This window comes from Osmia bicornis, chromosome 8 (genome assembly GCF_907164935.1).
Source record: "Osmia bicornis bicornis chromosome 8, iOsmBic2.1, whole genome shotgun sequence".
Classification (NCBI taxonomy): Eukaryota; Metazoa; Arthropoda; class Insecta; order Hymenoptera; family Megachilidae; genus Osmia; species Osmia bicornis.
Window position 1 is genome coordinate 10,155,622 of NC_060223.1, and position 25,332 is coordinate 10,180,953.

Sequence of the window (25,332 nt, forward strand, 5' to 3'; positions counted from 1 at the left end):
GTCCACTTATTTTCCGCCGCGACTGTAAATATTTATATATATATGTATATATATATATATACAAAAATATCAAGTTTTTATTTATGTCACGCGTATACACGCCGTCTCTTGTATAACAATGCGTTATTCACATAAACGATAATGTACAATTATTTTATTTTCATTGTATAGTGTTTTATAAAATTCTCAATCGAATCAAGGGATCAATAACAATAAACTCATCATTGTGGGAAGTTAATGACGTTATAGTCACAAGGATGTGCGTTGAACAGAAAGAATGCCTACTTTTTCGGCAAAATTACCGAGTAACTGACCGAAGCCGCTCGATTCAGAATTGTCTTTCATTCGAAATCCAACAGTGTGACTATAAGCGTTATAAAATATTCTTCTCAAACATTGCAACTTTTCTTTGCGGGATCTAGAACAGATATAAATAGTAAATGAAATTCATAAATGCTTGATCGTTCATTGCACGTTAAATAATGATACGTACTGCGCCAACGACGCACATGCTTCATCTTCAATGATCGTTGTGCTTGATTCTTGAGATGCATGCCCTGTGCAAGTCTCGCACAGAGGTTTGCAAACTAAACTAGACGTTAATCCGTCTGTGAGCGGAGCATTGGCAGTTGTAGAACCGCGTAAGCTTCCGGTTCCCGATATCATCTGCCAAGAACCGCCAGATGATGAGGATTCGTTTCGTTGCCGCAGACGTCCGGGTACAGGAACCGCGACAGGGGAAGTCCGATTAGGAGGCAAAGGTGATCGTGATCCATGAGCTATACCTTCTTTATTCGGAGAAGGATAGAACGACCATGGTACAACATTTCTATAAAATTGATTAATAATTAAAGATCAAATATTACATGTCTAGACAATTGTCGTAGTATGTTGGATGAAAGTAAATATATGTACCCATTACTATGAGAGTCATCTTGACTCTCTGTGGAAGCACAGTGAAACACAGTTGGTGGATTATTATCTTGACTATCCCTACTATTTTGACTAACGGAACTACACCAACTATTCAGGCTCAAGTTGGAACTGACCGAACTCAAAGTTACTACCGATTCACTATCAAACATTACATTGTCTAATTGCGAGTCACTGTCGTTTCGTAGAACCGCATGCCTAGTTCTGTTATGTCGTGGATGGATGCTAAATTCGTCATCATGAATATGCTTTAGAAAGTAAAAGCAGAAAAAAAATATTTCTTCTCCTTTGCTTAGTCTGTCCTCCAAATCATGACCGAACAGCATCCAGTCGTATGCTATCGTGTAGTAAAGAATTTGATAGGCATTTAATGAAGTATGAATTGCACCATCAGCCCATAAACTGATCCTCAATAATGAAATAAACAGCGGTGTGCGATCCCAACCTGTAAATTATACTCAGTGCTAATTATATCAAGTATTCATCAAATTAACAATTATATTGCTCCAAAGGAAAGATACTTACCTGAGATACAATGTATCAGTATCCCGCTACTACTATCATTCAAATATCTCAATATGAGTTTTAAATAATTTTGAGTAAGTTTGACTAGATCCCAGACTTGATATTGATCCCAATTGATTCGTAACTGAGTAGAAATTGAATCTTCTGGCACACCAATCTGTGCATCGACGTGAGTCTGAGACCAATCGAATACCAAACCTTTAGCTAGGTAGTCATTTTCTCTAAACTCCCTAAAGAATTCACATCCAGGATATGGCAGTGAAATTAGGGTGAAGTCGGAGTACCTCTTCTCTTTGTCTACTTTCTCCGAGGATGTCACGCTGAGTACCGAACAAAAGAGCTCTGTTTAAGGTCCTCTAAAAGTGGATTCATAGAATAAAAAAAACTGATCATGCTATTAACTGTTATGAAACTTCACTGAATCTGTGAAGAACTGAAGAACTGCTTTGATAGTTACTTATGATTTGAATCCTTTTTTCAAACAACTATACGATTACAAGGAGATCAATAAAAATTCGGAAAATAAAATGTTGATATCACTTATTTAAAACATTTTAACGAATAAAAAAAACAATAATTTATAATTTTGTTATTTATTATTATATTTTAATTATCAAATAATGTTTTAAATAATATTAAAAACAAAAGGTAGGAATGGAACAGGTATCTAAAAAACAATATTTTTTTACAACCACTTTTTATGCAAATAAGGCATGCATAAGAACTTGCTGATTCAGCTTATCTACTTACTTCATTCCAAATTTGACCTTCTTCTTCTCAACCATAAAGTCAATTATTGTTCCTACATTAAGTGTTTTCAGAAGCTTGATGTCTTGGTGTCTAACTTTATCAAACAATTGCCAGTCGCTAAGTACAGAATCACCCCCGCGAGCTTCGTCTACTTGTTGAATCGAAACTATTCCTTCACTACCGGCAAATAAATAATCTAGTCCAGATCTACCATAAATTTCTGGTCCTCCAGATAGAGTAGCTGATCTGCACACATGTCTACCCTTATATAATATTACTGGCAGTGGAAATCTTGAACGACACCTAGCAAATCTAGCACTTTTTATCAATTCCTTCAGTTTATTAGGGTCATACATGCTTTCATATATAGTCTCTGTTGTGCGCGGCAGTGGTGGTGGTGTATCACACATATTTGGATTTCTATACTTCTCATATTCTAAAATGATAAGGTGGCTAGGATAGTGTGCACTGAGATCACCTCCATTATTATTTATTATAGAGTGAGTATAATCTAAGTCAGTGAGGAGCAGACATCTTTGCATGACTGCTTGACTCTAAAAGAAAGACATGTTTTAAAATTACAAAATTTTGAACTTACATTACAAGTATGTGCATATAAAAATATTACCGTGCTATCTGCATCCTTTGCTCTATAAGTGTTTTTTGAGAAGTATATAAGAAGCTTCTGTAGATCTTGAATAGTAATTTCTGTCATGATCGGAGTAAATATTTCCAGAATTTTTCATACAAATTTTAACAAAAAGATGATTTGTTTTTAAGGTGGTCCTAAATTTCTATAATTCTCATAAGGATGTTCGTGAAACATTAACTGTTGCCAATGTCTTGTATATGAAAGGAATGGCACAAACACTATATTTAAAATACACCACATCACAGTTTAACATTTGTTACGCTCTAGTTGTCATGATTTCTTCTTATGATTAAATTATATTACTCTTTATATAAACATAATATCATAAATTTATGAAAACAAAACATTATTTGTGAAATACATAAAACCTTAATTCTACAGGACATTGATAATTTTATTAATTGAATTTTTATAAAATTATAAAATAAAAATAATAATAATTAAAATTACAGCAGGAAGTAAAAATTTGACTTCACTGTTTTAATTTCCAATACAATTTGTTAAAATAAATATAATCAAGTAAAATATTATTGAACAAATATTATACAGTTGTATATTACATTAATAGCACCATATTTGAAAGATTAAATTTATATTGCTTTTATTATTCATTTAATTGTAAAAAATACTTCTTATTTTTCTCAATGTTTTATAATAAAATTTGTTTAAACTTATAAACTGGTTTCAAGGGTGTTGCAAGTTTATAAACTAAATATTAACAAGCATTATTTTTCAAGTATAAATTATAATTCTGATGAAACAATCACTTATGTCTTGATCAATTAAGTCCAGAAACTTATATAGAATATATTTCATTTACTTTTTTCAGTTTCATAATGTGCAAAAATTCATTTCACTGTATTTTGGTTCCTCTTTATGTCCAAGCATAGACTGCATTTCAATGTTTTTTCTTAACAGAATAAATTTTTTATTTAACAATGTGGCTGAAATAAAATAGACAATTGTTCATTTACAATTTCTTTTCACGAATTTGAGCAATAATCTTGTCGTAACAATGCGGGCAACGCGTTATAGTAACTTAACCTGATTCAAGTGCGCACCGCTTTCATCATAACGAACGTATTAATTAATGTCTGAATAAATTCACAAAAAGGTTCGTTAAATAATAAGCGAACGTGAAATTGGACAGTTTATTACGGAAACTATCTACAGTACTTCATCGTGTTCCAATTTCAATGAACACCTGATGAGATAACCTAAACATCACTCGCGAAGAAATATATTGCACGTTATTCGCAATAATTTGAATTTGTCCTAAGCACAATGTCATCCTTTTTCTTTTTGTTTACAATGTATTCCCGCGTATACACTAACAAATCTGTCTTCTTATCACGTTGACGCGTCGGATTTAAAGGTCGCTCTTTTTAAAGGACAGTGTCGATTTCATATCACTAACACAGTACGTCGACCTTGATTTCTGTCCTTTCACCCACGCAGTAACAAACATTGAAAAATAATCTCGATTTACAACAAATAACGATATTTTTTTCCTTTTCGCTAATCCACAAGCTAAGCAAAAACCAGTTGTCTGGCAGGATGAAAGTGTGAAGTGAAACGCAGCACAGAGAGATAACCTATTTCTGCAATGTGGAGAACGCGTGCTTTGCTCTGACGGTGTTGCGAATTTTCACAAATTTAATAAACACATATAATATGCTCTCGTATAGAATGTAACGTAATTATGAAGGATTTCTCAAACTTGATTATTATAATTTTTTACTATTTCAATAACTTTGAAGGATTTTCCACATACGCAGCGAATTATTTCTATTTAATTATCTAATCATTAATTAGTTTTCGTCTAATTATTCCCAGGAAAACACAAAATATTCTTAAATTTGATAGCTATATAGGAAGAATCTATTTGCTGTTCTAAAAATAAGGAAATTATTATTCATAAATAAATAAAACGGTAAAAAATAGCCGTTAAGTAAAAGTAATTAGGTAGTTCCCCATTTTTATATTATGGCGCGCTTTGAAAACGGAACTGCTACGCCATTCAATAGTTTCCGCATCTTCCTACTAGGTGGCTGCTGTTTTTTGCTTCAGTTACCGTTAGAGGGTGTTAGCTGCGCTGTTTTCAAAGTGTGCTGTGATATGAGATTAAAAAAGGTACTTACATACGTATTTAGTGTATTAAATTCATTTTTCTTGGTATGTAACGTTAATTTTATATATTTATTATTTACATACATCACGAACATTGATACAAACAAGTCTACGTATGACATCGGTATTTCAAATCGTGTGATATAAATTTTCATAAAATGATTACTCTTTATTTCGCCAACATAGTAATGTAAAAGAAAAAGTTTGAGTTTTATTGAATTATTGACGCAATAAGCATTAAAACGTGACTCGTTTTGTCGTTTGAAATAGAGATGGTGAGGTTCGGCGCAGTGGGGAAGCCTCTCCAGTTCCAGCGTAATGCGCATGCGCAGCTCGCACAGTGTATTTCTGGACAAATGATCCAGCGGAATTGGAACAGGAACGGTTGTGAATCAGGACTGGCACGATCTAGAGGTGGCAATAAACGCAAGATGGCGGGTACGCGATGAAACGGTGTTGTGCCGTGGATGGATCATTGTCAATTTTTCACGGACAACGCGTCCGTTCTGTGTGATATTCGCGTTGGTATGGGGCCGGGGGCGTTTCTACATGTGCCGCGTGCTGATAACCGACGCGAGTGCTGTTCGTGATTTCGCAAATCGCTGAAGAGAAACATTCGCGAGCAAGCACCGAACGCGAGACAGGACGAAAACGTGTGTGCGCGCTCAGTGAAAGTAAACAAACGGTATGAGTGCTGTACTGGGTAGTGTCGGTGACCCGGGCGGTCTCTTGGACCCTGATGTCGAGAGCATCATCGAGGAGAAAAATCAATTGATTAGCCGGCAGTATGCAGAGATCGAACGATTGCAACGTGAGCTTACGGAGGTCATCGGCGAACGTGACGCCCTGCTCTGCGAGGTGTCAAAATTCAAGTTTGAGCGCGAGATGACCGATCTGACGCGTCTACTCGATGATAGGTATGTACAACTTTCATTTATTTTCTTATTCGATTTATCAAAATCGTTCGAACGTATCGTTTTGCATGCTTTCGTATAAATGTGCGAAATATTTACTCGTGAACGCGATCGGCACAATGACACGAGTCTCGCTCGGCTGTGAAAAGACGTTGACGCCGGTAGTGTCGACGCGGTTACGTAGGTATCTGGCATAGGTGAAGGTTTCGTGCCACAATTCAACGAGTAGGCGGCTGAAAGTATGCGTATAAGCAAAACGTGGAAACATAGTGTTGTATTAATAATTAATCAGCACCTTTATAGTAGTGTCTTTCACGAGATAGACATTTTAACCCATTAATACGCAACACTTTGCTGTAGATATTTAATTTTATACAGCTATAAGTTGATGATTGAGCACGCGATGTCGCGTGCTCGTGTTAACTACTTAGTTTTTATCATCAATCGATTGCTTACTTGTTTAAGATAACCTTACTGATAAATAAAACGCTTCGAATGATAAATTTTTATTTTTCGTAGAAAGATTTACATTAGCCTTTGATTGTCTTACACGAAAAAATATCGTACAAAGGAGTTATTAAAACATTGGTGCAGATGTAAAAATACACGCGTAAGGTTTACATAAAACAGCGACGCGGTTCAGTTGTATTTATCAGCGATTCGAAGAGACTGCAAATGGAAATTTCCAAAGCTGTGGTCGAGTCAAAAGTTCATAATCGCGTGCTAATTCATTTATTATTTTAATCAAATCTTCTCCATTATTTTTTTTCTTTTGTAATAGTCTACGCGTTTCTACATTCTAACGAAGATTAACGTTTAATATCGTTTTCATGAAAGCAGCAGAAATTTTTTAAGGAAAAACGAAACTCTTTTGTTGTGTAATATAATTGGTAAAAGTTTTCGTTATGCACCAGTTTTCTTGATGAACTTTGTCGTACATTACATAAAACGTAATAATAGTGTAAAATATTTTGTAATAATTTTGTCAAATTTATCGTTATTATTGAATATTATCTGAGCAGAGTAATGATAACGAGGGAAACCGAAAAAAAAAGGAGAAAAGAAGAAGTATTTTTCACGTCTAACGGTGACTAATAGGTGAACAATTAACCTTGATGTAGTCGGTCGTTCCTATCGATTATCGCGACATGAGAACACAGGAAACCTCTCTCCACATTGTGTTGTTCGTCCAGAAATTGGGTCGATCATTAAATCGCGCGTTGTGTTATCTAAAATCGATGCGCCGTAATAACTTCGGTAAAACTAACTGTATCGTCGTCTTGCATTCAATCGATTTAATACGCGTGCGAAACTTTGCCCGATGAGATACGATCGTCTTGTAATCGTAAGCCGTTGCATTCGATCTTCTTTCAACACTCTCAGCCGTCTAATATTTAACTTAGAAAAATAATAATCCACGATGCGTACAACTACCTTACCTCGAAAAATAAACATCGGAATATCTCGAGAATGGGTAGTTTGCAGAGCTAAGTGTATTAGTACTTGTTTGTTTGCTTTCGACGAGTTCTATTAGCTACTTGCGTTGCGACCGTCAGTTCGTTAACGCCTTCTGTATAAAGAACATCAGGATTTTCCATATTCATATAATTAAGATAAGTCACGTTTGTTTAATAAATTGAGTAAATAAATAAATTGGTAGAAGACGGGGTATCTGGCTCGAAAAGAGGCACTGGTACTTCCTAAATAAGGCCTGTTCGCGATTGTGCACGTTCACGAGCATGCACCGGAGAAGTTAGTTGGCGATTTCTCACAAAGCACAAAGCAGGCGTGGATACGCGAAGCAAGGTTAAGCCTGCTCCAAGCGTATCGTTCATCTCGAAAGAGAAAAATGGCAGAAGTAAATCGTTCCCACAGCTTGAGTCAGACGTAATTCGTGTCCCTAGATGTAACCGCTATTACGAAACTAATTAATCGTCTATCGTTGACCGTAAGAGTTCGTTCGAAGAACCTGAAATCGTTTAGAACTAAAGAGCATTGATTTACTATTTCTTTTTATTGTTTCAAACTCCATCGAAAATTCAATTGAATTTTTGAGAATAGTAAAGTTCGGTGGAAATGGTCGTCCGGGGAATGAGTATGGATTTTAGCCGGGAGACTGGCACGTGGAAGGAAAGAATTGCACGCTTTTGGTCGCAATATTGTGCAAGTACGTCCGAGGTTAACCGGTCATGCCAAATATATCCACGAGCTCGTAATTGGCCGACCGCGATTGGAAACTGTCGGAGAAATTTGACACAGATTCCCTTGTTTGCGTCCAGTTTTCCACCGCCTTATTTTCTGATTAACGTCAATCTAAAATCAGAAGAAATCTCATAAAAGTATCGGTCGAAAACAGCGATTTGTCGTGTCGCTCCAAAGTTGGAGAGTTAACGAGGAACGACAAAAGGTTGCCAAAAGATTGGGATGCTGCATTAAGATGTCGAATCGAATGCACGCATAGCCTAGTTCAGATGTAGGTCTTGCTTCGATGACCTTCTCTTGCCAGGAAAGATGTACACTTTCCAAGGTTTTGGAGCCCTGCCACATCGATCTTTCGATCGAGAGCAAAAAGGTCACGGTGCGAGGCCATCTCTTTTGCTCTTACACTAAAGGGAAAGGTTTGATTTAACCCTTGTAACACGTGTTTTCCAATTTTTTAATTTTGCCCAACTTTGCGCCATCCCCGCAAAAAATATTTATATTTCCTAAATTTGGCTGTAAATTGTCAGTTTCTTTGCGAACCCTCGCGCGAACTAACGAGAACGTAATACACGACAGCTAGTCGACACATTCTCTCCAGATGTAGCTGCACACTTGTGGAAAATATGTAGGACACAGAGTCTACGAGTTCTTAGAAGCGTAAATCTCTTTTTGGCCACGTGGTTCACGGAATATTGCCGCTTTGTTTCGACTACCGTTCCCCTTCATTCCCGTCGCGTCCACACTTTCCTTTTCGAGAGGGAAACCGAAGAGGGTAGCTATACAGATTGAACGTCTCGTATTTTGACCCATGAAAGTATCAGAGGCATTGAAATTTCGTAAGAAACCACGAAAGATCTCTCAGAATCTCCTTTCGGTCGTGTAAGGAGCTCGGATCTAACGTTTGAAGCGGCTCCAAGCCGACGAAGCGTTTCGAAATTAATTAGAAACGACGTCTGAAGTAATTTTCGTCGTGGCGTGTAACGCAACCCTCTTTTCATTTTCTTTCCTCGCGTTGCGGTCCCCGGTGGCCGGGACGAAGATAAAAATAGTTCATTTCTCTGGTGGGCCACTGCAAAGAGAAGAAGTTTGGATTTTTAAACCGGAGTGCCTCTTCCGTTTCACTGTTTCTCTTCTTCTCCCTCTTCCTCGATCTTTATGCTCTCGTCTCACGTCTTCAGGCTTTCCTCACCCCTTCGCCTCATGAATTTTTCATCTTTCATTCGTTCTCGAACATGCACCGTTCCTGTTCCTGTCTTTCAGTTTCCACACCAGTGCCGTGCGACTAACTATCGAACAGTCGCAATTATAATTCCATAATTTACTTCTGAGATATTTATAGAAGAAGAAGAAAAAAAAAATCATTAATGTAGCAGAGCTTTTCATCAGAGTCTCCAAACAGCTCTGGCCGGGTCTGAGTGCAAAAGCACGGTCGCATCTAAAGGGTGCATCTAAAATTAAGCCGGTTCGATGGCGAGGCACTCGAGAACCGGCGAGTTCTTCCCTTTTAATCGAATATTTTTTTCCCCTGGCGGGCGTTGCTCGAGATTGCTCGTAAATAGGGTTGTTCCTGGTGCGCCTGCTGGCCGAGCAATCTCGTCCTGACCGTGCAATCTGATTATTCCTATACGGATTATCCGGTTTCAGGATTAGTCGCGACCCCCGTTACCACTTGGTGGAAAAAAAGCGAGCCGAGTGCAGCGCAGAGTGCACTAGTCGTGGTGGTGGTGGTGGTGCTCGTTAAAGCCCGTGGTCTCTCTTTCACCTGCGCCACGTGTTGGTGCGCGCACGCGTTCCTTAATGAACGCATAATGACGCCGTTGATGGTGAAATCATCGACGGGGATCGATATTCTTGGCCCTGATTTAACACTTTGTCGGTCAATGGGTCGGCCCTTGAGTACTTTTCGCTCGATTTACGCTCTGTTTCCGTTATTCTTTCGATCGAACAAGCTGATTTCTGCGCACACCTGGCTCCTGCTACTGTTAAGGGTGGTTTCATGCGTGTTACACTAGGGTTAGGGGGAGATGGTATTGTGGTAGTTAACACATTATCGGCTGAAAGCTTGTTAATGGGCTTTTTGACGTCAAAACGAATCAACGGTACGCGAAGGTAACCAGAAATTCAGGAACAATTGTTTTATTTTATTTTTAGGAAAACAAATCAAGTTGGTTCGTGTAAAGGGATCCCACGTTGTAGGTATGTACTTGGGTCAACAGGAAAACTGGGTAGCGCGACCCTTGCATCCTTTCTTTCTTTTTTCGTCGTCTAATCTTTCGTCTAACTTTAGAAGCGGACAAGTGGTCCACTTTCAGCCGAAAGCGTTCTAAAATCAAGAAGTTTCTACGAATTAACCCGATATCCAAGAAAGAAACCTCTAGTTCGTATGTTGGTCGATGAAATCCAGACCAGTTATTTCTAAGCTTCTGATTTCTATCGCTTAACACCGCACTGTTATCGGATAAAAATACATTTTATCAGTCTGTTATCTCCTGTTTCGTCGAACTCTTCCACTGATCAATAATCGTACACGGCTTGTACCTATCTATCGATTAAAAGAGACGCGTGATTCAAAATGATTAAGTTTTCGAGTATGCTTCTATAAGAGGTAAATAGCTGATTGACCAACGTTTTCTAATTCGTTCATTCAACGATACGAGGCACAACGAGACGGAGCCGGCGTCGTTTGCGTCGCGATGGCGTTACAATAAACAGGAGAGAGAGAGAGAGGGAGAGAGCACTGAGAAAATAAAGAAAAAAATAGAAAAGGGGGTCGCCGACCCCGTCGACTCGCGTGCCCAAAGGCATTTAAGTGCACGCGTAATTACGTACGGCGACACAGGGTGCACTTCACTTTTCTCACGACCTTTCCCACCCCTTTCGACCTCGCACCCCAGCCATCAACCTTCGAATCCGTGCTCGAGTGCGTCACCTTCCTCGAACCCTACCACCTGCGAGAGTAACGCGGAACTCGCGTGTGCTTACCCCTTAGCTTTTCTTTTTCTCCTTCTTGCGATCCGGTCGATTCGTACCGCGTGGGTGGAAAGGTGATCGTTGCGCCTTAAGGAGATTCTATTTACGAAACAGTGGCAATTAGGCAAATTAAGTTCGAGTACAGAAGCTACAAGCTCTGAAAGGAAGTCTCTGATTCATAGAGTTACTTAGAAAACTCGGTCAACGTCGACCCAGTTTTCTTAGAAACACGTATAAAATTCGATCCACGTTTAAGGGCGGCAGGTGTTAATCAATTCGTCTCGTTTGCAACAAACTGCGAATAGCTTGAATGCTGAAAATGTTCGCCAGTTTAGAAAGAAGACTCTTGAAACATTTAAAATTTAAAGGATGAAAAAGTTAGCTAGCGTATCTTTGATCCAACGAGCAGAGCTTTACAGTCGGAGACGAGGATTTTCAAAGATTCACGAACGAGCAGAGTAAAGGCTCCTCTTGACGGTGCACACGTGGGATTTTAACGTTCGTTCTTCTCGAAAATCTTTCTTTTTCTATTTTTTTTTCACAATCTCAACAGAGAATCGGTGGGATATAGGGAGTTAGTAGTGTAGGTCGACTGGCACGGGCAATATCGAGCACGCGAGCGCGTCGAACCCTTTCATCTGGCGATGCACTCGAATAAAAGGGTTAAAGCCGACGTGTACACGAGCGAGCGTAAATATTTGCACGATTGCTCCAACGGGAATTGCTTGGCGAACAACGGAGAGTTTCGCAAATGTACGCTCCCTGTATCTCGACGCGTCTTGCCTTTCCCTACCAAAAGTAATCGACGCCAAACCAGGCCAACTTGTGCACTGAACTTTGCACGGAGATCTCTTATGCAACGATACTTTGATAATAACAGAAAAATTTGGCTGCGACGGTTAGAATAATGCATCAAAAGTGCATTGTTCTTGTTCGCAAGAAAAGAGAGAATACAAAGACATCTGCCGACAATAACATCTCCAGACAACTCTTGGAGCACTCGGAGCGCGTCGCGACGTCCGCGGGACGTATCGTCGCTCCAGATGGCGTAAAGTGCTACAAAGAGGACGGGTGTTTTGCGTCGAATTACAACGTGTGGCATACACCAAGGCGAAACAGAGAGTGCTAGGAAAAAGCAAGATTCTCCTCTCTCTCTCTCTGCTGTTCCAGCGACGACGGCATTTTCCCGGGAGCGTCCCGGTTCCTCGCAATAGGAGAGAACTTTACAGGGCTAGAGAAAGACAGAGGGTCTCTCTGGAACAAAGGGAAAAGAGAGCGAGAGAGCCGTGGTAGACGGCGAAAGAGAAGAGGAACGGATGCGTGGACGCCATGGACAGCAGGCACCGGTAGAAAAGGGGGAGTGAAATTCGTAGGGGACAAAGGGACGCGGCGAGCGCGCAGACTCGGGGTATGGGCGTCGCGACGCTTCCTCGTCTCCCCTTGGTTGCAGCCAGTGCTGCTCTAACGATTCACGAGTCGCGCTTTCGCCATTCACGCGCACCGCGAAAAACTGGCCTCTATATCTTACGCTCTCCTTCTTCTTCTTCTCTCTTCGTGATACACACACCTGAACGTATACACTTTGCTGTTCAGTTTCTCTCTCTCTCTCTCTTTCTCTCTTCGTCTCTCCACTTTACATACACACGTTGATCTACGAACGCAGACTTCGCGGCACACACCTGTGCATACATGAAGCACACCTGCAAAGTGTATTCGTGTACTACTCACGAATGTGCACATGCAACTTAGGCGTGGGCGCGAGTAGACTGTTCTTCGGGCGAGATCCCTTGTCCCTCTTCTTCCCGCTGGTAAGAATCACCTGTGTGTGTGTGTGTGTGTGTGTTGTTGTTCGGAACTGTGTCGAAATCCTCGTTCTGTGTTTTTATAGCTTTGCGAACAGCCTCGACGTCGTTCAGAAAAGCGAGCGAATGCACGTTTCTTCTTCCATTTCCACTAAATTCGAGTTTAAATGAAAGCCCCGCGAACGCATTCGCTCGCGTTCACCTGTTCACCTCGTTGCAAACGAATTTAACAACACTTTGACTCGATGGCTGTTTGCTGTGAATGCTCTTACTGTTGCTCTATGTTCTTGTTCGTTTGGTGTGAACGCACCTTTTATGTGTTCGCTTTGCATGTTGGTCGTCTGAAGAATGTCTGGAGTGCACCCAGACTCGAAGGTCGTAACGATGGAACGATTCCACGTGATCGCGCGGATCATTTAATGTCACGACGCTAAACGAAATAATGATCCTAGGAAATCGTCTATCCCGAGAGGGATTCGAGATACTACAATTCGTGTTCATTTGTTTTCGCGTTTATTAAACGACAGGGGCAGGGACGTGGTTAAATAGAAATTGGACTGCGCCTGTTTATTATTCGGAGAAAAAGCGCGAACAATGGCTAATCGATAGCTTTGTAGAGAGGCAGGATGCAGGAAATGAAGCGATCGATCATTGGGAACCAACAGCGTGTCCTCCGTCGAGGGAAAAATAATTGTTATTCTAAAACGAATGAAAACGAGTCTCGAGGACGTCCACGAAAGCGAAGGATGATGCCCCTTGACAGACTTGCAAAATTAACACATCAAAAGGAATGCGCGATCGTTGTAAAAAACGTAGGAAATTATTGGCAAACGTTCGAATAGTCAGCAAAACGGTGGACGTTCGCGTTCTTTCAATGGTTGGAAGTGAAACAGCGATCCTTTTACCTATCGTGGCTGCGGCCCACGGACGGATTAAATGGCAGCTGGTGTAATCACACGAATAAACTAGTTTCCCTATAGTATGCTGGTAGTGCCTAGATAGCGTGCTAATACATGCCATTGGGATTAGAGAGGCAGCCTCGTCGATTAGGGACTGAATGAAATTTAATTTGCCCGACAGATCCTCCGGGATTTTACAGACACCGTTTACATGGATTTAATGACGTTCAGTCATTAACCGCAACTTGGATTTCTTCCATTTCCAAATGAAATTTTTCAATTACAACTGTACACGATGTAACGACACGAACAGGATACGAGAGCGACAGTTGGTTATACGATGATACCTTTTTTCTATTACTTAGCAAGCAGAAATATGTAACGGGGAACAGGCGGGCTCTTTTTCTCGATACACAACCAGCAGCCATACCACACGCGTTGCTCAGGCCCTGTGGTTTTAGAATGACCCAAGAAGGCTCGTTCACGTGGGTTGAACCGTCACCCACTTCTTCTGCGTGGTCCTTTCGTTTTGATCGAATCACTTTTCCAACCTTCTTCGACAACTAAATTGATGATCAAGCTGCCTTGAAAATCGTATACGGTTTTCAATGAGAAATTAAGTTAGAATACGATTTTACTCGCTCCCTAGGTATGAGGGGGCGGGTCAGAATCGTGGCAAGGGTTGTCGTCAACCACGTAGACGATCGTTTTCTCTTGGTGTACTATTTTCGTGGCATGCAACGTGCTATTTTCGTGAACTTGTAGCGAGTGTAAGCGAGTCGAAGAAGAGGGTCGGAGAAGGGCTGACGACAATACGAGAGAAGGCTGGCAATCAATAGTGGTTGCGCACGTGTGATCGTTACAGGGTATATACGTGTTGGCCGTGGAATTCGGAGCTCTGTCTCGTGTTTTGCATACTTGAAACGGCCACGGAAGTTGATTCACCGTCGCCAGATTTTTTCCTTGTCCAAATCATCCGCGATTCCTTCAAATAATCGTTAGCTATACCTGAAATATTATGCTACCACGTGATTGATAAACGCTGATGCGTGGGTTTTCAGGCAAACCTACACGACAACCTTGCCTCGTGTGGCTCAATCGTAACCTGAAGTTACAGGTATACCGGGTGTTCTGTTGGAGAAAATTCATGGCCTCGGATGACCCATCAAATTGACCACCTTAGAAATTTCGTTACATATTAATTTTCACAAGTTAGAACATTGGGTCGCGGTTTTTCCGGTTCATCCATCGTTTTCAATGGTTTGATATTGATCTAGCAAAGAATGTAGTCGACGACAAGCGTCTCCAGAGCGTCGTAGACGTCGACCCGATGCTTGAAACTGTGCCAATCCTCGAAACCGAGTTCCGTCGCTGCATAATAAAACAATTGGATCCGGTGGAAAAGGGCCAATGTCAATATCTTGGGGAAACGGAATGCGCGTGGGCTCATTCAGCCGTGTTCCACGCGTTTTTCACCCTTCGACGTGAACGAAAATACGATACAATTCAATTGTCTGGCATCGTTGGGCAAGTTTTATTCTTTTTTCCCAAGCTGCAACCTGAGCAACACTTGACGAATTAGATTAATAATGATAGTAATTAAAATGTTTCTTTTAATTACCCGGTTACGTTATATTCGAGGCGTAGATCACTGGTGTTCCCCGTGGCAATCAACATGTTAAACGCGTCGAAACGGAAGAGGCTGTTGAGTCTGCGAGACAATTAACAATGTAACAATTTGACGCGTGAGAAGTGTTGAAATTAAAAAATGCTAGGTACTTTGCGTAATTTTCAATTTTATGTCTGAAACTATGATGTTAAAGGGTTATTTCAGCGGTTCGAAAGAATAAAAATAAAGAGAATATCGCAACGTGTCGTAATCGAGATGGTAGAAAACGTAGCGAGAGGTTCCAGGAATGGTACTATTGATTTTTGGCTGCTCCTTTTTCGACCCCATCCGTCTGCGATTCTGTCCCCTCGAATCATTCGCCATTACTTGCCGTGCACCCTTCTCGATACGTGCATTTTATAATACCACCATGTGTTCTTTCGTCGCGTTTGCCGAATGCTGCTGAAGTAAGTGGCTTGGAAAGAACCGCCGCGCCGCGTCTTTAATTACTCTCTCTTTCTTTCTCTTTTTCTCTCTGTGACTTTACATGCTCGTCAGTTTTTAATTTAGTCTGGTATTTAATGGTCTACTGACTCAACAAATTTAATTAACGAAATTGAATTCCCGTAGTGAACTTGGTATCACTTTTTTCACTCTAGAATATTTTCAAACGTGATTTTATTTTGCACAAACAATTTATATTTTCTATCGAATTTATCTAGCATGGATGTTTCCATATATGACTATTTTTTCCTTTATCGTTCGAAATGGATATCGAAAGCGTTCGGTTCTCTTTGTTGGTATTTCCAATTAAAAACACGTTCGAAAATACAACTCGCGCGACTGTCGAGTAATTTTTCCGATAGTTTCGCGATAACGTCACGTGGAAATTGAAATATTTTTGTAAGAAAAATTCGCGACAATTTGGTAAAGAAATCTTAATGTTGTCGAGTGGGACGGGTACTGTTCCCAAAGAAATTGTATCAGTTGAAAGATCAGAGGAGAGGAAAAAGCACCCAGGAGCGTCATAAAGTGTAGGAGGCAGAAGTTGATGGGAAACAAATCGACAGACGTAGGAAACACCATGGTGGCACATATTGATCGACGAAGGCTTTATAACGCTTACCGGCTACCCACCCTCGCACCCAATAGGGTGCAACATATAATTTTCATGAGACTGCTACGCAACGTGTTTCCTGTCAAACGCACAAAGTTATCTCACCCTGTCGTCGTTACTGTTGCCGTTGCCGTCGCTGTTGCTGCTTGCCAATTATTCACGGCCATTACTGTACCCTACCATTCTCTCAACGCCCAACAGTTCCAATTTCGATAATGTAACCGAAGGCTGTTTGTATTAATTCTTAACCGACTAGCTTACGCTCGGAGAAACGAATTTCATTTAGACTGGTATACAATCGCAATTTTCTTTTACTTATCCCTTATCTAATCGTCATTTCGCCCGCTTCTCGTGAAAACTGAATGACGTTCAATACGTCGTGACGATTGCTCGATTTACGTCACCGTTGATAGTAAGATTAATTGGTGGGCGTAATTACTTATTTATCAGCAATAATGTTACGTATCTGATGACTCAGAGTAATGCAGTATCGTGGGTCAATGCGATGATAAATTACTTGGAATTCATTCGGAGGCGTATAAAAACAACATAAATCAAATATAAGCGAACGATCGATAGAAAGAGCTAAATATATAAAAAGAAATCGCTGGTTAAATTTATTATAATTTATTTCACTCGCAAATCTTTAGCTGGGTCGTTATTCCTCGAGTATTTTCCAAGTATATTCTACGTGTACGAGAAGTTAATTGACCTCCGGTTGGTTAAATTGTTAAGATACTTTCCTTGTTATTCGCGACGAGTCGAACACGGAACTAAAGAGCCGATTTCCTCTATAGAATTCAACTCGCGAGGACAATATATATCGTCGCGATAGAGTAGATAAGATAATGGAGCGTGATGCTTCGTTTCTTTCTTTTCCTTTGATTTTTTTTTCGTTGTTTTCGAACACGCGCCGTTCCGGAGAGAGTGTCTAGCGATCTTAGCGTCGCGACGTGCCGCGTCCCGTTGGTCCGTATGTCGCATTTCCGTTCGGAAGACGGATTTCCGTGTGTAGGCCGGCTTCTCGGTGTCATGTGCTTCCTGGACGTGTTTCAGAGGAAATGCAGCTACAGGTAAACCGTATCGTGCTTTTCTTTCATCGGCTTTCGAGACAACGTTATCTATCTCTTTGTACGAACGTCAGCTTGTCGGTGATAAAAATTATTGATGATGAATCGCAGATTTTTTAGGATTAGATTCATTAACGAAAGGAATTATAGTAATTAGCCAGATATCTCGCGTAAACGAAAATCATAAGAGAAAAGTATGATTGAGCTGTATTGCTTTGTGGGAAGAGAAGAAAGTATGAGAAGATTGCGATTTTTGAGTTAATTAGATTAAATTGTATGATAATTGTATTGTTTTTTTTTCTGTGTTGCAGGTAAGCATCCGAAGCAATAATCCTTGAATGAACGGCGCGCAAAGTGAGTAACGATCTGAGAAATTTCTTGATCAAATGAGAAACATTAACACTCGAGTTTGTTAGTCGTCTCTACAAACAGCTGGTTTATCACCTAACCTTCGAGTACTCGTTCCAGACTTATCATGATGTAGTAAGGGATTCGATACAGAATAATACTCGGTACTGGATATAATCCTGTGTGCATCGAATTCGAGTGCATAGAAATTGCAACGATCCGGATTCTGATCGTAGTAGGTAGAATTTTCCATACCTGCATTTACTATGATACTGGAACATAAGCAATCGTATCGGTGAATGGTTCACCGAGACTAGGTCATTCCTATAGTCGTCGGACTATTTCAGGCAAGGTCGTTTTATCAACTTCTCCTTCTCCGTATTTATCCGCCTCTTATCTGCTTCTTTTTCCATCTTTCCAACTTATTTTCATAACTCGTAACAAATCAGTTCTTTGTTGCTTGATATTTTTCGTATTAACTATTTTTTGAATACATCTTATTGTTTAATTGTAATTTGTATCGCTATATGTAATTGTACTTGATCACGCAAGAAGAAAATCAACGCAATTTTATTGCACTCTTATGATTGCTTCATGATTTTACGATCAATTACACCTTCGTTCATCATTTTCACGGTTGGATATGATCTTTGCCGTTCACATCACGTTGCAGGGAATAAAAGGGAAAAAAAGACCTGAGCGCAATTTTAATCTTTATGTGGAACAGGAAGTGAAAGTGCTTTTACACTGTTACGTTTCACTAAATCCTCGAGATACTTTACTACTTATGATCGATTCCGCTTCGGTTATGAAAGGAACAATTAAAAAACGATGATCATTCGTGATTTTAATTAGAAAAGTAGTTAAATTTTAGGATGCTGTAAAAAAGTAAAAATTCGAATCGTAATTTAAAGCTGCGTTTTTTTAAAAGCGAAACTGAACATGAAAGGAGGGAAAAAGTAGATACGATACTGGTTGCTAGACGCTAATCATTTTGATAAAAAAAAATTTAGTCAAGGAGAGCCGCTTCTAGATAAACCAGAGCAAAGCAAAGAATTTTACAATCCTTTTTGATCGAATATTTTATCTATTTATTTACTTTTAACCTTGATTTTAAAATATAAAATTAATTCGATCCGCATCGAGGTCGCCGATTAGAAACAGTCATCGCGTTCTTCTTCGTTCTAAAAACTTAGTGTAACGCGAAATTTCGTCGCGTTTTTCATCGCCGACGGCAGAAAGAGTGGCCTACAAAGGGTTCAGTAAACAAATGTATTATGCATAACACGAAACTATATCGTTGCAATTTTCCTTTTTTTTTTTTTTTATAATCTCCTCTTTCTCCCTAGCGAGTACACGCGAGTAAATTCTCAGACACGAAAGTCTCTTGGCGAGATTCCGATTAGTATCTCCTGGGCATTCGCCGATGCAAATTGGATCCTCGTGGATGATCATTGTTGATGTCGAAGCGGGGACAGAGAGGACGTAGCCGCTCTATTTTAATATGAAAAGAGAATACGCGAAGAGACCGTGGCTGGAACCGCGGCTAAAATTGTCGAAAATTGACTCCGGGCCAACTGAAAGGAGTAAACTAAACCGAGGTTTTTGTAACGTGTCGAACTCGACTGCATAGGAATTGCATCGCGTCAAGTTCGCGTGCATAGGATATTATAAATTGCAATTGGGGGCGTCTCTAGGAGGGAGAGACTTTCATTGGGAAAAGAGCGGATCGTAGGAGGTCCGGAAATTGCGTACATTATTGTCATTAAAGTTTTCCATGTTTGTACAACTTTCACTCGTCGCACGTGACGTTGAAACAAACAGTGGGTTTGCGCGTGATAACGATGCATTTCTTCAAACGGTAAAAAACAATTGTTGCTGAATCAGAAAAAACTTGTTTCCCCGTAACCAATCGAATGAAAAACACTTTCACTGTTTTGTCTGTAAGGAAGGGTTAAAGGTAAGGAAACAAGAGCGAAATCGAACGTTTCAGCCTAGATCTCGTGCACGGATCGAAAGGATAGGGTAGAGTTCCGTTTTCTGCCTCGATCCATTAACCTCCACGAATGCAAATGGTCGTCGAGCAAAGGCCAAGCTCTCCTGTTCTTCGAGACATTCTAATTCGAGGCGAAAGTCGACTCGTCGAGGTTTACCGTGTGATTTACCTTTATGAAACTTGCTCGTTCATTTGTTTCTTTTACTTTTCTGAATTTAGTCTCTTCAATTCTCTGACCCAAAATTTTCAACTGGGAAACTTTCTAATTCCATTTTTAAAACATTTCTTAATTTTATATTTGAACCTCTGACAGTTAGATATATTCCCTTTGCGGTTTCAACCGCGAGACTTCGAAAAGTCTGCACTGGAGGTTCGTAAACTTCAAAGGACTCGGAGTTGGAATTTTACGAGCAATGCAAAACTTGACGAGAGACGAAACGCGTGTCCCTGCTCCTTGATCTCCGTTCGCCCTCCTCCTCTCATTATTTTTTCTCTTCCTTTTGCTCCTTGCGATCGGCATCCTCGAACGCACGCGTCCTCGAACGCAGTTTGCAAAGCGTTCCTTGGCATTTCTTCTGCAACGACAGACCGTCTCCGCCTGGTACGAGCTAATCAGAACTCGTTACGTAAAGACACGCGGACACGGCCGACGGCATGCTTGATTTTCCATTCGCCATCCACGCGAACAAACCTTTTTTAACCATTCGAGTTTCCGTGGGGCGATTAAAACTTTTACACTTGTGAAAAAAAAACTAAGTATAATATTATAGCTTCAGAATTAGTTGAAAAGAACGAATGGGAGGATCGAGTAGATAGCGTTTGTCGCAAAGCAAACGGAAGTGGAGGATGATAAGTGTGAAATGTTAGCATTTAGATGTGTAGACAGCGACGACACCGCTTGTTTCCCATTTGCTTTCGCTCGCTGAAACTTTCACTCATTGTTACCGGCTTCACGCTCGAATTCATTGTGTGGACATCTCGTTCGATCTCGATTCAAGCGTTCTCGCGGACAATCGTGCGTAGAAAAGGGTTTAGCAACAGCATCCTCGATAGCATCGATCATTTCTACGGCCATATCGGACCATTTATTCGAATTGCAACGCGGTCCCATTAGCAGGACCAAACTCGTAATCGCTCGTTCGCGTTCGTTCGAAAGCAGAAGGCCGTATGATCCACGGCTAGAGGAGCCGGTAGAGTGGCGCGATTCCACGAGTCCCACGTCACGTCGTGTCCATCGTGAAGGAGGTGGGGTTTCGCAGCGAGTAATCCGAGCGAGTGAGCGAACGAGCGAGTCGTCAGCCAGTCAACCTGAAACCGCGAACAACCGCGACACCGTGTGCCTCGTTGCTCCGTTCCTCCTCCGCGTTTCAGTCGATGGCGCCAGGAACTTTCTGTCACCTCGAAAATAAACACACCGGTGAACCAGCTAAGATTTCCACCGCGAATATCGTGCCGGATCTACGGGAGTTGCGGTCGACTCACCTGTCGGCGGCGGTGTCGCAGTTCGAAAGAGCGCGGAATTGCGTTAGAAGTCGCGTGTAGGTGATATTCGATCGAAGGAAATTCGATCGCGATTGACGTCGCGCGTGAAAACGGGATCGATGCGGTGCGTCAGCGATCGAGTGGGTTCGATTCAAGGGAATCGCGGTGGAATCGGATCAAGGAATCGTCCCGAGGTTACTCGAATTCGCCGGTAAAAGAATTGCCGTAAGCCGAGGAAATCGCATCGTGACCGAAATCCCGCCTAAAATTCGGCTGAAAGCACCGAGCGGGGTCTGCCGCGGAATCGAGCGCGTGTAAACCTGGATGGAAAGCGAGTCGCGCGAATCGGATCTTTAATATTCGAAACCGCGACAGAGAAGGAAGGGGTACCTGGTCGAACGGTGAAATCGAAGATGCAGCGAGAGCTCGAATCGAAGTTCAAAGGATATACCAGCGGTGTCTATTAAGCGTTTTGCTCTCGCGTTACGCCCGTGGAAAGTCAAACACAACGTTGGAGAGGTGGAGAGAGAAGGGAAGAACGTTGTTCACCGCGACTTTCACGTCGAGCTGTTTCTTGTCGATCGCCTTGCGAAAATCCAGCCTTATTCTCTCTGCTCTCTGTTGACGAAAAGTTTCTTCGACAGACACTGTTCGCCTGAAACAAGCTGAACATTCGTAAACAATCGGCATAAAGCTGTGCCGAAGATGAAGAAGAAGACGAAGTGGGGATCGTTAAATCCGAAAGTTCGTATTAATTGAATTGTTCTCAAGACACACGGTTCCGCGGGAGTTTCTCGATCGTTGATTTTTCAACGAGAAACGACTCGTTCGCCAAGTCGAACTGAATTTTTTCAGTGAAATCGTCGCCGCTTTTTTGGCTCTGATCTCGATTTCGAGAAAGCGCGCGCATTGATTCTAAATTGAAACGTAACGAATCGATGGAAGTCGATCGGAAGGTAGAAACAAGGTGTACGAAGAAGAAACACCGCTTGTGCAACGGATCGTCCATAAAAAGAAACTGCCAAAGCAATGAAACAACCATAAAATACAATCGCGTCGAAGGCGATATAAGAAACAGACAATGTTCGGTATAATCGGCCGCTTATTAACCGGTAAAAACAAGATCGTTATGGTTTGGTAATAAAGCGAACAAATCTCTGCAATTTATCGTTTGAAGGAGTGTTAATTTCGTTCGACATCGAACTTTATTTGAAAGCAATCTTTGCCTCGACGAGTATCTCATTGTTTGAACGAAGGAAGAAAAAGGAAACTCGAAGTCCATCTGGTCATCGATTATCGAACAGAATATAATTAGTGGAAGATGCTCCTTCCGCGTGGACTTTAGAACGGCTTATAATTCTAATGATATCGAATTATTTACATCGAACAAATCCACGATCGAACGGTTGAAAATTATCCAGAAGAAGGATGAACGATGAAAAATTGGGCGACCTGTACCTTGATTGGACCTGGCAGCCATAAAGTTATGGTAATCACTCGTATTATCGCGATGGCTCGTGCGTCATAAGGCTTCGACTGTCGTTGGAACGGTGACATCAATTTAGAAAACTGTCGACCGCGGCTAAATCTAATTATTTAACGAGCGAGTGGGCGTAATGCGGTGCCGAGCGGCGACGCGAAATCGTGCGGAAGAAGACCGACGTGTACCCCTCGTTTCCCTGAAAACGGATTCCCTGTTGTTTCGCTGGCGAACAAACGGGATTTTAGTGCTGTCCAATCGGCGTGTCGTGCTGCTGGTGTCGTTGTTCCTCGCTCTTTTTTCGCGAACGTGCTGTGTTTAACAACCTCGAGTGACGATACCTGGATATTTCAGTATATTTTCGGAGGTTTGACCTAACGATACCATGGGAACAAAACGAAATGTCCTGTGTGATTTTATTGGGAGATAATTAAATTATTAGAGAAGAAGGGTAAGGTGTTAGGATTCGGAAGAGAAGTAAAAAGAAAATGGCTTGTATAATTTAATTAGAGTAAATTGAATTTACCTTTCAGAATATTTAGGTACAAAAATGGTCAAGTTTCACACGGGGAAATAAAAGGGAAATGGTTGATGAAATTTTGTAAAAATTTCGATAAACTTTAGATATTTGCAAGGACGTGTAGAGACTAAAATATGAATTGAGAAAGTTGCAATGTTAGCATGGAGAAAGCGAAATGTCTTATGTAATTCAAATTGAAAATTTTGACTTTAAAAGTTGGCTTTGGAAATTTTGCTCAATGATATACGGATTAATATTTAAGTATTTTTAACCATTTCTATCGCTTATCTTTCGAGATACCTATTATCATAATCCTGGCATTTATTTTGATAAAATAATTTTAATTGATGGTACGATAAATTAATTATCGAATTGTTATATAAGGGATTTGCGTGAAAAAAGAAAATAGACTTTGAAGTAAAAGAAAAATTGTAAAAAATTCCAAGAAGACCTTGTGTCAAAGCACATTTGTTTTCTGTTGATCTTTGTTTTAAAAACGTTATAGCCCTGTTACGTGCTGAACCATCGCTTTTTTTTGTCATCGTTACGCAAATATGAGTTTAACATTTCGCGTTGTCATCGTCGAGGCACGTAATTAAGGTTTAATTGCAACACAAAGACAACAAACGGCAGGCTATTTCTCGAATCATCATTTTGTCTACTAACATACAATTGCACTTCCTGAAAATTCTTAGTCTATATTGTTATTACACAAATCCTATTCCATTATGCCGGTCAATGTATTCATTTCGATTGAAGAATAATCGCGACGAAAATCGGGTTCCGTTACGTTAGAAAATCTTGCTCTAATAATCGTGTCACGTTCGAAGTTTCAGAAACCATTTTTGGCTATTGAGAAAATGTGACTTCGTTCTGAAAAATTTTTATCAAAGTGAAAGAAGAAAAAAATTCTTTCACAATAATTACGAACGTGCCGGTTTAGCTCGAATCATAAAATTATAATCTATTCCGCATTCATTAACCTTCTTTCTTATAATACAAGTACGGTAACGGCGTTTAAATTGCTTCGAAATGAATTGCAAAAGAGTTGTCTACCTCGTTTAAATTTCTTCAACGCGATACGCGCTCGGAGAATTTTTGATGGAACTCGAAAGTTCACGATTTCGTTCCGAACGAACGTTGCATTTCTTCTTTAAATTCGAAACCGATCGAATTCGACAGAATCGAATCGAGTTTGCAATAAAATCTTTGCGAAAAAGGCTGGTCTCGTGTGAACGATTCACATCCTAGTCACTGTGTGTCAAGTAAATGCAGTTCGAGTACTTTCGTGTATCACACAAACGGTACTGTAACAAGATGCGCGCGTGTTAACGGTACCAGCAATGCTATCGGTACTACTACCACCATTGCAGACGCCACGTACACCGCGTTTATTCTCCACGTGTCCGATGCGTGAGTAGACCTTCTGTTAGCATAGTTATCGTATTCGGTTATCGATAACGCGACGTCCTCGAAAAGACCCGGGTTCGATATTTTTCGCGCGATATTCACGCGCGAATCGAGGGCAACTCGATAATCGTTGGCTGCATTTCGGCAAACTTGCCAAGCGCCAGATTTTTTCGCCAATTGTTGACGATCTCGCCGGAAGATGACTCGAGGCAATTTCGGGAGATTACGTTCGCAGGCTGTTTTTAGCTCGATTTTCTTGAATTTTCAAAGATCGCATTCCAACGCGCCTTACCAAAGTCTATCCAAGATAACATCTTTCAGAATTATAGCTAATCTTCTTAGAAGCTCGTTAAAGCGTAAATCCCAGCGTGATATCCTTCGTCACACATCCATCAAACGGATTTCACAGTAACACGGAAATACTTGGCACCGATAAACGACTTTTACTTTCGTTTTAAACCGTGTAATATCCAATCTATAAACGATAACGAAAGCGAACCTCTCACTTTCCGAACAAGAGTTC

At 40.7% G+C, this 25,332-nt stretch overlaps 2 protein-coding genes across 9 annotated transcripts in view; one reads left to right on the plus strand and one right to left on the minus strand.

Annotated features, from left to right (window-relative positions):
• Positions 1-134: 134 nt before the first annotated feature.
• LOC114877684 (myotubularin-related protein 14) lies at positions 135-4,650 on the minus strand. Of its 2 annotated transcripts, XM_029190593.2 has the most exons (8): positions 3,905-4,650; positions 3,681-3,804; positions 2,837-3,164; positions 2,209-2,762; positions 1,459-1,778; positions 916-1,378; positions 494-829; positions 135-418 (listed from the first exon to the last, which is right to left on the minus strand). In XM_029190593.2, the coding sequence occupies exons 3-8, from the start codon at positions 2,921-2,923 to the stop codon at positions 250-252; spliced, it is 1,929 nt and encodes a 642-aa protein (XP_029046426.1). In that variant the 5' UTR covers positions 2,924-3,164; positions 3,681-3,804; positions 3,905-4,650; the 3' UTR covers positions 135-249. The 2 variants fall into 2 exon arrangements, with proteins under 2 accessions (XP_029046426.1, XP_029046425.1); XM_029190592.2 differs by having other exon boundaries at positions 3,681-4,650.
• A 610-nt stretch (positions 4,651-5,260) lies between these two features.
• The window catches only part of LOC114877682 (IQ motif and SEC7 domain-containing protein 2), a 36,555-nt gene continuing 16,483 nt past the window's right edge, over positions 5,261-25,332 (plus strand). For 4 of the 7 annotated variants that reach the window (XM_029190581.2, XM_029190587.2, XM_029190589.2 and 1 more), the window contains exon 1: positions 5,261-5,907. In XM_029190581.2, the coding sequence (XP_029046414.1) occupies positions 5,678-5,907 (230 nt within the window). In that variant the 5' untranslated portion in view covers positions 5,261-5,677. Of the gene's footprint in view, positions 5,908-17,431; positions 17,577-21,249; positions 23,247-25,332 lie in introns of those variants that run through there. The other 3 variants (XM_029190588.2, XM_029190584.2, XM_029190585.2) reach the window with 3 other exon arrangements.